Source organism: Athalia rosae, chromosome 2 (genome assembly GCF_917208135.1).
Source record: "Athalia rosae chromosome 2, iyAthRosa1.1, whole genome shotgun sequence".
NCBI lineage: Eukaryota > Metazoa > Arthropoda > Insecta > Hymenoptera > Athaliidae > Athalia > Athalia rosae.
This window is the reverse complement of record NC_064027.1, coordinates 8,895,478-8,905,604: the sequence shown is the minus strand read 5'-3', so window position 1 is coordinate 8,905,604 and position 10,127 is coordinate 8,895,478. Positions and strand designations below refer to the sequence as shown.

The 10,127-nt window shown below is 35.4% G+C and overlaps 3 protein-coding genes across 3 annotated transcripts; 2 read left to right on the top strand and 1 right to left on the bottom strand.

Moving 5' to 3' along the window:
• The first annotated feature begins 9 nt into the window (after window positions 1-9).
• On the top strand, window positions 10-1,614 carry LOC125499979. The gene is made up of 7 exons (XM_048650726.1): window positions 10-132; window positions 217-409; window positions 469-654; window positions 731-978; window positions 1,050-1,220; window positions 1,300-1,394; window positions 1,470-1,614. Exons 1-7 carry the CDS (start codon window positions 10-12, stop codon window positions 1,612-1,614), a joined length of 1,161 nt encoding a protein of 386 aa, XP_048506683.1.
• A 78-nt stretch (window positions 1,615-1,692) lies between these two features.
• Window positions 1,693-4,258, top strand: LOC105693995. The gene is made up of 11 exons (XM_048649760.1): window positions 1,693-1,868; window positions 1,949-2,091; window positions 2,167-2,287; window positions 2,372-2,554; window positions 2,618-2,761; window positions 2,869-3,051; window positions 3,144-3,277; window positions 3,348-3,496; window positions 3,563-3,735; window positions 3,792-3,938; window positions 4,032-4,258. The coding sequence occupies exons 1-11, from the start codon at window positions 1,740-1,742 to the stop codon at window positions 4,164-4,166; spliced, it is 1,641 nt and encodes a 546-aa protein (XP_048505717.1). The 5' UTR covers window positions 1,693-1,739; the 3' UTR covers window positions 4,167-4,258.
• A 396-nt stretch (window positions 4,259-4,654) lies between these two features.
• On the bottom strand, window positions 4,655-10,065 carry LOC105683769. The gene is made up of 8 exons (XM_012396644.3): window positions 9,909-10,065; window positions 9,319-9,393; window positions 8,839-9,066; window positions 8,590-8,754; window positions 8,364-8,513; window positions 8,135-8,240; window positions 7,794-8,057; window positions 4,655-7,713 (listed from the first exon to the last, which is right to left on the bottom strand). The coding sequence occupies exons 2-8, from the start codon at window positions 9,391-9,393 to the stop codon at window positions 6,308-6,310; spliced, it is 2,394 nt and encodes a 797-aa protein (XP_012252067.2). The 5' UTR covers window positions 9,909-10,065; the 3' UTR covers window positions 4,655-6,307.
• Window positions 10,066-10,127: the final 62 nt, after the last annotated feature.

The following is a 10,127-nucleotide window of genomic DNA, read 5'->3' as shown; positions in this document are numbered from 1 at the left end:
ACTAGCAATATGGAGAGGGAAACTCTTTCGGAATCAGAAGGCAGTATATCTTCACCGCAAAATGAACCTGATATCAATGTATCGATTGGGATCACCATCGACAGCATTGAAAATGTTTCATCTATAGAATTGGTTGGAATTCCATCGGTTGCTGTACACAAAACATACATTAGGTGTAATACTGCATATTATACAAATTCTTTTATTTTCATGAAGATGAGCCAAGGAAGTGTACAAGTGCTGATACGATTAGAACACAATGGAATTATTTTAGGAGAAAGTCCCCCTATTATATTAGATAATGATGATGAAGCTCCAACGACGATATACGTTGATTATAAATCAATATTCACGATTGGGATGAATAATGAAATCAGCATTGGTGCTGCAGTATCTACACCAATTTTAAGTAACTATTCTTATTACATGTTCATAGACTTCCCGGGTTAATCTATTCTTCAATTTTAGTAACAGCAATGGGTATCTCAAATGTTAACGATGATAGCGTGAGTCGCTCTTTCGAAACGTCAGGAGATTTTGATGGAAAAAATAAAGGAAAACGAACTTCTACTCTGAAGTTAAAAACTGCAACAGAACATCAAGGCCCCATTATTCTCGGAATCTGCAATTTTGATATCATACCATTACTGTTAGGTAGAAATTCCCAGGTGCCAGATTTATTCAACTTGACCACTGATCATAACTTTGTCTAATGATCGTATCCAATCAGGCGAAATTTCTATGAGGGAGGAATTACTATTAGAAATACAATGCGATAATGCTAGAGCATCCACTATGCCTTGGATGATTCTACCACGCATAATTGTTTCAGCAAGAATACTTGATTCTAATACATATTTTCCGGGTACGAAAATTAATTTTATGACGATTACTGTGGAGAGTATTTACAATTTACCATCTTCTCTGACGGATGATTTGGACTACAAAGCAAGGACAGTCATTTACCACGCTGATAAAGTATAGTAACATTTTGCGACATCTTAATATAAATCTTTTTCATAAATCATCACCAACAATTTACACTCTAGATTCAAGAGAATGTTATTTTTCACGGCGGCGTGAGGACAAGCGTTCCCGACTTGGAAAAATTTAAGTGTTGGCAGTTATTGGCCCATTTAGAAGGATATGCAAAGTTTACAAAGTATAAATTGAACGATTCTGTTACAAAGAATGTACTTAAGGATGAGATTGATCTGAAGGTAGGTTTGCTAAAGTCTATCGTTTTGTGCAATAACTCTGCTTTTTTATGATGTATTCTTCATTTTTGTCCGCAAAAAGTTATCAGAAAGTGAGCCCAGAGTGCAGTGGAATTCCATGCAACGCTTTTGGGTTTCACAGTCAGATTCTGAAGTGATTTTGAAAATGATTCAAAGGTATGTGGTCGCTTTAGCAATAGTTCGGTGGTGTGTACTATTTCACAAATTCTATTTTTGTTTTGTTCCACGTAGATATAATTGTTGGCCGTTTTTTTTTACTGCAAGTAGTAAGTTGAAGGATGCCAGTAAGCAAAAAGGCAATGAATCTCAGGACACTTTTCTAGTATTTCAGTGCTATGCTGATGTTTCAGAACTTTTGTATCCAGGATGTAAGTAAAAATGATCAAACTACGCACAGTTATAGGGTTTACAAGAAATTTTTGTATAACTTTTTATTGATGTGGCGTATAAACCTGGGCAGCTACAAGAACTAGAACGGTGGCACAATTACACACATTCAGCATGTCAGCTATTGCAGAACGAACTGGATTAGAAAAATGTACATTTGAAAAAGATACTCGAAAAGAACCGGCAAAAGAAAAAGAAAAGAAGGGAAAATCTTCGACTAAGGGTAGTTCCGTACCAATCCAAGTTAGTAAATTATTCAAAGTAGGTATGCATAATGTCTCTCCATGGTGCTCGAATGATTTTGGAATTTTCACACAAACTAGACAGCACCAACGTCGACGGAATCTGAATATACATCAAGTTTGCCGTTATTAACAGATAATGGTCAACCTGTTTTTGTAATTATTGAATTTGAAGTTCATCACCCTCTACAGCCTGCACGAAGCTTGGTAGATCTTACCAATTGGTAAGCAAGAATCTTTCCTTCCATCACTTCAGGTATCATCATTATTCCTAATGCAGTTCTGACAAATAATTGCAGCATTGATAAAATGCTGCACAGTTACACGCTGTCTCCGAATCCGTACACGAGTGTTTTGGCTGAAGAACATTATTCGAATTGTATTAAAAAATTAGTTGATACACTTTGTGGCGCTTATCAGGTAACAATATCCCGTGATTCTTCGTACATCACTTTCTCGTTATATTCATGTAAGCTATCAAAGATGTTCAAATGGCTATTACAGGAATTTCTCGCAGATACGACGATACCAAATAACTTTAAGCAAAGTCCACAAAACGTATCATCACCCATGAAAATGTTTGGCCGGGACAAAAAAACTTCCGACAACATGGAAAGACCGTTATGTGACAAAGTAATAATGGAATCAATCAACAAACAGGGAGATTGCAAATACACCTATATCAAGGTAAATTAATCGTCATGATGAGGTGCAGAAGCTAAAACTGGATCGAGTGTATGATATTTTCAGGATGAAATCGCTTGTTTTGTACAATATCTTCATGAAACGGGATTATACGTGAGTGTGCGTAGTACCTTGAAGAATAAAATAATAATGCTACTCGATCAAAAATTCAAAATTGAAATGCCTACACTCAGCAAAAACGAATGTCAGGTATCTGTGCTAGTGATTTGGGTGTAGTTAAAGACTAACTTGAATTAGTTCATTCTTAGTTAGCAATTATCGTATTTTTTTTTTTTAATCTTTCTTTCAAATTACAGAACTTTGTAGCTACAGCTTACATATACCTGGTTGAACAAATGCATTGTACGCTAAACAAATTTGTAGAGGGTAGATATGCGACGGATGCTACCAATTCTAGCGCTATTCCCTATTTAAGTTTTGTAGCAGAAGAATCGTTAGCACTTGGCTGCATAATTGATGCACGAAAAACTTATTCGAGTGTAAGTATCTATTATCATATTTTATCGCACGCGTATGAACTTCATGATATAATGATCAATAACTTGCGACTTCTACATTTGGTCTCGATCAGATAATAGATAATGACCGAAAAAATCCGGATACATGGTTGGAGTATGCAATATTTTTAATACGTATTGGAGATTTAGAACGGGCTATGGAATGTTGCCGTGAAGCCATCATCTTGGACAGGCAGCATAAGATTGGGTGGGTCCAAATGACTCATTAAAGAACATGTTATTACTTGTAAAACATTTGATCAATTTTTTGTACACAGATTGCTATTATACGGGGTACTCCTCAGTCATAATGAAAATTATCCAGATGCCGAAATCTTTCTACAAATCGTGACACAACTTTATCCACAATTCGCCGAGGGATGGGCTATCCTTCATCTGTTTTACCTGCGCACCGAATTCTCAGCCGGTACACTGTACAGTGGTCATTGCACTCAAAATTTTCTATATCAGAGATGTGAATGAAATTTTCCAGGTGCCGATGTTACGATCCAAGTGGCTCAAAAGTGCCTACAAGACGATGCTCCCGATACGATTACCACAGGGTTTTTAAAGCGTGATCCACTACCCTGGACAAGGTTGACTACCCCGAAAGACAGAATCTATCTTGTCAGTGTGACATTGCTTTTGAAACTGTCTTGCCTTGATGTAAGCGAATTCCACTTTTTTTTTAATGAATAGCAGGTGCAGTATTCCTACTTCAGTTTGCAGGAATAGCCCTCGCTCAAGAGTTATCCGAGGTGGGTAGGACGAGACATTTCCTATATTTGATGGCTGTGCAACATTATATGCAAAGTAGATATGCGGATGCGATATGCCATTTGAAAGAAGCAGTTGATCTTGATGGAATGGTATGTTAACTGATGGAATTCCGAGATGAAGAGATCATTGACCCTGCTCATGAAATTCATTTCAATTCTCTACTACAAAACAAAAAAAAACAGGATTACTCTCTGGCAAGTTTATTGGGTCATTGTCACGAGGAAGAAGGTAACTTTGACGAAGCAATATATTGTTACGAGTTTGCCAATACTTTATTCAATCGTCCTGAGGATTTACATCTTGCTCAATTAAGGTGAGCCTTCACAAATACCAAGTTGTGCGCACGATGTCTAGCTAGTCAAAATTGATTAAATTGTAGATTGGGATATTTGTATCTTACTACTGAGCGGTATGAATTTGCTAAAAAGATCTTTTTGATTGTTTGCAAAAACTCCCCAACATGTCGGACATGGCTGGGTGTGGGAATTGCTTGCTATCACGTATGTTATTTCAGAAAAATTATCATTCAGGTCTTGTATATTTTCATACAATTTAGTTCACGTTATATTATTTGTATATATAGTTGAATGATATGCAAAATGCTGAAAAAGCGTTGACCGAAGCTAATTACTTAAATATGCACAACGCTGAAGTATGGGGATATTTGTGTCTAGTAAATATGTCGCTGTTACGATATGATGAGTTTCTTCAATGCTATCAACAAGTGGTAAAGGTAAAAGAATCTTTGTAAAACTCTTCACGCATAAACCTACAGAGGACTGGGATAAAATACCAGACGGTCAAGTTTTGTTAGCAAGCAGTACGATTTTATTGACTTGTATTTTTTTTTTTTTTTTTCAAATATTATTTATATCTAGTTTTTTATTCTGTTACTGTAATAGAACAATCTTACGAACATACGGGTATGGACAATGATAAAGGATTTGATGGAAACCCTTGGTTATTCAACACCGGTGATGTCGATAGATTCTCAAGATAGTTCAATACATGAATCACCAGAAAATGTGGGTTAACAGGCTCACCGGAAACCAGATTTGAATTTGAGATTGCGAAAATTTAACTTAAATAAATCGATATTTCTCAAATCATTACGTCATCTTGATTCGATTCATAATGTGAATAAAAATTCCGAAATGTACATTTCTATAAGGTTGTTTATGTGTAGTATTAAAAAATGCCCCTATTATTCACAGGAACCCAAGAAGCAAGTTGATTTTTATCGAAATATTAAATAATTAAATCACGTGAAAAACAAAAAATGATACACATAGCGCAATGTTGATATAAGTTGATGTAATGTAATAAATGCATTAGATTATTATCGAGCATGCAGAGTTGAATTAAAGTCACGATTGTAACAGTGTCCCATAGTCATCCAAGCGGCTTTGGTTAACGGCTGGAAATATTTAAAATGCTTTTCCAAGCACGTATGCGATAAAATGAAGAAACATAAATATATGGGTGTATTACCTTTGAAGTTTAAAACCTTCATATATGAGAATAACATAAATAACAAAAACATAAATAAAAACAAAATAAATATGCATCAACTCTAAATGGTACAATAAATACAATGATACTATTTTTATGAGTATCCAGAAATTTTCTATATCGCGTTTTCTAAAACGGTCTCGCACCCTAAATTCCAATAGCCAAAATATTTGGTATAAAAATATTCGATTGATTTTTAAAATAAATAATTTTTTTTTCCCCTTTGTATATACTTATGTATGTATGCGTGTACGTATAGTTGTGTACCTAGCTTGACAATAGGTACGAAATATATATTTAGTGCTACCATTGATTTTATCCAATATGTGCATTCACCGATTATCATAAATATGAGACATTATTTGGCAGTACCATTCACCATAAAAGGCAACAATAATTATCGAGGGTAATATTCATGGTACATGAAATATTTGTGTTCAAATATTGCTTCAACAGTGATGTCAACAAATTAGATTTGAAAAGCAACGATGTTATGTCACAAGGCTACGCGATTGATAATTCGTAAAACTAATTCACAATTATTAATCTTGAGCTACATTATTCAGAGAAAAAATTGTATCTAAATAAAGGTCACGAATACACTTATAATAATTTAAAATTTTTTAAGCTTCAAAATATTTTTTTGACTATGATATAGTACTCAAACAACTGGCATGATCATATCAAACAACAATTAATGATCGATTACAAGAATTAATTTCAGTTGTGATAAAATTCAAAAAATCACAACATATTTGAATTAAGCATCACGATTATTAAATATGTACAGTGATTGCATCGCATTAGTGACATCAAGCAATCTGCTTCATGAGGATTTAATTTATATACACCGACAATTGTGATGCATTGCTATTTGTATGTACAATTCACTCTTCCGATTTTACAACAATATTATCATAGACAGAATCTCAATTTTTTTTTTTCACTAATCTTGACTCTCCGTTTTTGTAGATAGGCGTGAATCGATGTTGACCTCTCCAAGCGCTGGTAGGATTACATTCGTTTGGTGGTCTGCATTGTCAGATATTTCGTTACGTGATTCGCTGTGTAATTCATTATTCAAACTGACATCTGTCTCAGAATCTTCTAATTTAGCCGAAATAGTGACAACAGCTGCATTTTTGTGATACTTAGAATCTACATCAGATATGTCTGAGATATTGTTTGATTCGGCTGTCGTATCAGATACATTATTTTCAGTAAATTTGTCAATCTCAATTATCTCTTGCGGTACAGATACTCCTTCTTCTGATATTTCCACAACATCTTTCGAATCCCCAACTTTTTTGGAACAACTATCGGATTGGTTTTCAATAGAATGCAAAACGACTGAATCGGTAGAAGACTTCGATTTTTCATTGTTAACATTTAATTCCGTGTCTAAGCTATTATACGATCCAACCGTAAATTGTGGAGACTGACGGCCATCTGCAGAAATCACAACTCTTGACTCAGGTGTTTCCGTTAAGTCGGAGCTTTTGATTATTTTGAAATCATTAGAGGCACTATCGTCAACGTTTTCTGAACAAGTAGATACGCTGATAACTTCTGAGTTACCGATTGACTTAGATTCTTCTTCTTTGATTGTCTCAACTTTTTGTGAGCCCTTGGATGAATTTGCCTCACGTATATTAGTAATAATTTCAATACCATCATATGCGTTGATGCGTTCGGTATCATTTTCTATCATTTCAGACAAAACACATGTGTTAATTTGAGTGTTACTTTCGGGCTCTTGTTCTTTTTTAGAATTCATGGGTTGAGAATTTTTTAATTTATCAACTCGCTTGTTTATTCGTTGTGGTTTTGAAGCCGATATTTCATCACTTTTCTTTGTTGTTGGAGATTTCTGCGTATCATGTTTAAATTTATCAACTGTCCGCCTTTGTGAGTTAGTGGATTTGAATGAATCGTTTGCTGAAAAATTATTTCTTTGCTTGATGTGTGAGTCCCGGTTGGACAAAACTTCTTTCCTTTGGAATTGAGGTGATTTCGGACAGTTTTTCATTTCTTTTCGTTGTAAATATGGCGATTTTGAAGCGGATTCTCCATGTTTTCGCTCTTGCGCATCGTACTTAGATTCCTTTCTTGGTAAATATGGTGATTTCGAGTTATTTTCCGCTCTCCGCTGTGGATGCAAAATTTTGGGAAGATAGTGTGATTGTTCATCCACATCCTGATTAAAATAAACATGATTCGTTTTATCTTCCGATGATTTGTGGTTGGAAAAGTCATGGCTGGGTGTCTCAGTTTCCGACTGACTGCTATATAACACACGAGGCTTTTGACGAGGACCAACTCGCCCTGTGCCCGCTATGCTTGAAGAGCTCACTGAAATTTTTTTTCTCTATAGGTTCAATAACTGCATTTTATGTATTGAAATACTTGTAATTCGAATTTAATTGACATACCCTTAACACTCATTACAGGACCTCTTGGAGCAATATTGCCATGATTGACGATAACCTTGATACTCTTATCTGTGGCCAGAACAGTTCGATCATCAATTCCATTTGGAGATTGAACGGGTTTGATACTTGAAGGTGATACGGGTGCATGATATTGTTCATATGATATTGAATGTTGATATCCTCGATTAGTATGAGATCCTCTCGATGAACCCTGATTGAGGTATTGCTTTCCACCACGGGCTCGCGGTGAATCAAAGTCAGTGTCTACCATAAGTAATGTAATCGTCATAAACACCCTCATCATAAAGAATCAACCAACATTCATTCAATCTCCTACTAACCATTGCCCTGCCACTTGTCAAACTCCTTATGATCTTTTCTTACGATATCTCCGATGTCTTGCCGAGTTGCTTTTGTTCCATCGACTTTATCTTCTTCTACGTTCGTCTGAAAATAGAAGAATGCTTTAAAGATTTTGCAATCTAATTCGTCCTATTACCTCAAACTATCATATCCAATAGGAAATTCTTTATACATTATCATTTTAAGCCAATACTTGCATGAACTTACTTTATTATTATCCCATTCTCGGCGCCAGTTACCCTCGGCAGTGCGCTGGCGACTGATTCGAGCTTCATCAATTCGATTGCGCTCAGCTCTCCACGCTTCATATTCTGGTTTAGTAGCGTCTTTTGGTGCGGTAGAGGATGTTCGATATTCCTTAAAAAATGTGAATAAACGTAACGAACATGGCTGAGGTATGGATAATTTGATCCATGCATTATTTTCAATTTACCTTAGAATGTCCATCACGGCCACTGCCCCTCCTTCTAAAAGCACCTCGATGAGTTCCGCCGTGACCTCTGAATCGATCGTTGTTTCTTAGATCTTCTCTATTCCGTTCATCTCTTTCAGAGTCAGCGAGAAAGTTGTAGCTTGGATCAGGAGGTGGTCCGTCACCCTAAAATGTGCCAATTTTTAATGTAGGATTTAAGAATTCAAACTCTCATCAATAATTAGAATGAATGTTTCAGTTTGCATGTACTTCCGCAAAAACATGGGTCTTCCTGCCATCTCCACCTCCAGCATGATATTGCTGTTGTACCCCACGATATTCTTTCCCAGAAGTTTTTTGCTTGAAATTGCTATTGCTTTTGGTAGGTGGTGGATTTGAAAATTCTGGTGGTTCCTTTCGTTCTGGCCAATCAGTGGTTGGAACCATTTTCACCAATGCATTCAATTTTGCGGCATTTTGTTTATCTGCTTCAACTTCCTGAGAAGAAAAAAAATACAGATGTTAAAATCATAGATAATTACTAAAAATTAATGTAAAGCATTTGGTAGTCTGGTAAGCCAAAATTTGGTACATCATTTTATTTGCCTGTATAAGATAACTTACCAATTCAAGCATACCTGCGATTAAAATGATTGTACAAGGTACTAGAAAAGCAATTTTGTGTATTTGCATCTACAATTTCACTGATTTTTTGTAGTAGATTTAGATCAGAAATATCACTGGACTTACTTCATGCCTCCGCCGTATTTCTTCATTTTTCTGTCTGATTTTATTAATCTTCTCTTCTAAAGCAGTTGAAGCCATCTGGAACAGATAATTCGAACATCTTATACGAGATTCATTTTTACAAGTAAAGAAGATGAATTGAATCATTTGTCTACGTAGCTAATTAAATTTAGTTATGTGTATGTAATATAATTACTTATGGTCCTGATCCATTCTAACAACTGTTTCTATTATCAGATGAAATCGAGAAAGATTTTATAAAATAATAAGTTCATTTTTCTGTGAATTTGATGATTAGATTGATGGGATTAGTTGGATGACAAGTTTGATGTATAGATTATAGGGGTTTATCAAAGTAATTCATACCCTATTCTAAAAGCATACTTATTATTATTCGAGATGAATAACATTCATGGGCTACATTGTAACGGCTACAAATTAATATTTCATATCACGTTTATTCATAGTGTGATGTGCTGTGAAAGGAATGTCACCTCAAAGTTCTTTGACTTTTTTAGACTTTCAGTAGACGCCTGTAAATAGTCATGACATACGGTTTTCCCAGTTACTTCAATGAAGAGTAATGTTCATACCTTTTATTCTGCAAAATATCCTGTGTTATCAATTCATGAGGGAAAATTTCAACTTCTTCTTGCCAGCAATGCAAGTGAAGGAATCGTGCACAAATATTGAATACGTTGTTGTTCGATGGTCGGACAGCCACGGAAGATCCAATGAATTCAGAGCCACAGTGAATTCAACGTAATGCCAAATGGCATCGGCTATCCAGATTGGCTCAGCAAGAGACATTT

Excerpts from the sequence above, each read along its gene's own strand:
- LOC105693995 (XM_048649760.1), top strand. The coding sequence starts at position 1,740 with ATGTCAGCTATTGCAGAACGAACTGGATTAGAAAAATGTACATTTGAA. Across the intron at positions 2,288-2,371 it reads CACTTTGTGGCGCTTATCAG|GAATTTCTCGCAGATACGAC; the intron begins GTAACAATATCC and ends TGGCTATTACAG. Across the intron at positions 2,762-2,868 it reads TCAGCAAAAACGAATGTCAG|AACTTTGTAGCTACAGCTTA; the intron begins GTATCTGTGCTA and ends TTCAAATTACAG.
- LOC105683769 (XM_012396644.3), bottom strand. The coding sequence starts at position 9,393 with ATGGCTTCAACTGCTTTAGAAGAGAAGATTAATAAAATCAGACAGAAA. Across the intron at positions 8,755-8,838 it reads AGACCCATGTTTTTGCGGAA|GGTGACGGACCACCTCCTGA; the intron begins GTACATGCAAAC and ends GGCACATTTTAG. Across the intron at positions 7,714-7,793 it reads TCCTGTAATGAGTGTTAAGG|TGAGCTCTTCAAGCATAGCG; the intron begins GTATGTCAATTA and ends AAAAAATTTCAG.
- LOC125499979 (XM_048650726.1), top strand. The coding sequence starts at position 10 with ATGGAGAGGGAAACTCTTTCGGAATCAGAAGGCAGTATATCTTCACCG. Across the intron at positions 1,221-1,299 it reads AGGATGAGATTGATCTGAAG|TTATCAGAAAGTGAGCCCAG; the intron begins GTAGGTTTGCTA and ends GTCCGCAAAAAG. Across the intron at positions 1,395-1,469 it reads ATTTTGAAAATGATTCAAAG|ATATAATTGTTGGCCGTTTT; the intron begins GTATGTGGTCGC and ends TGTTCCACGTAG.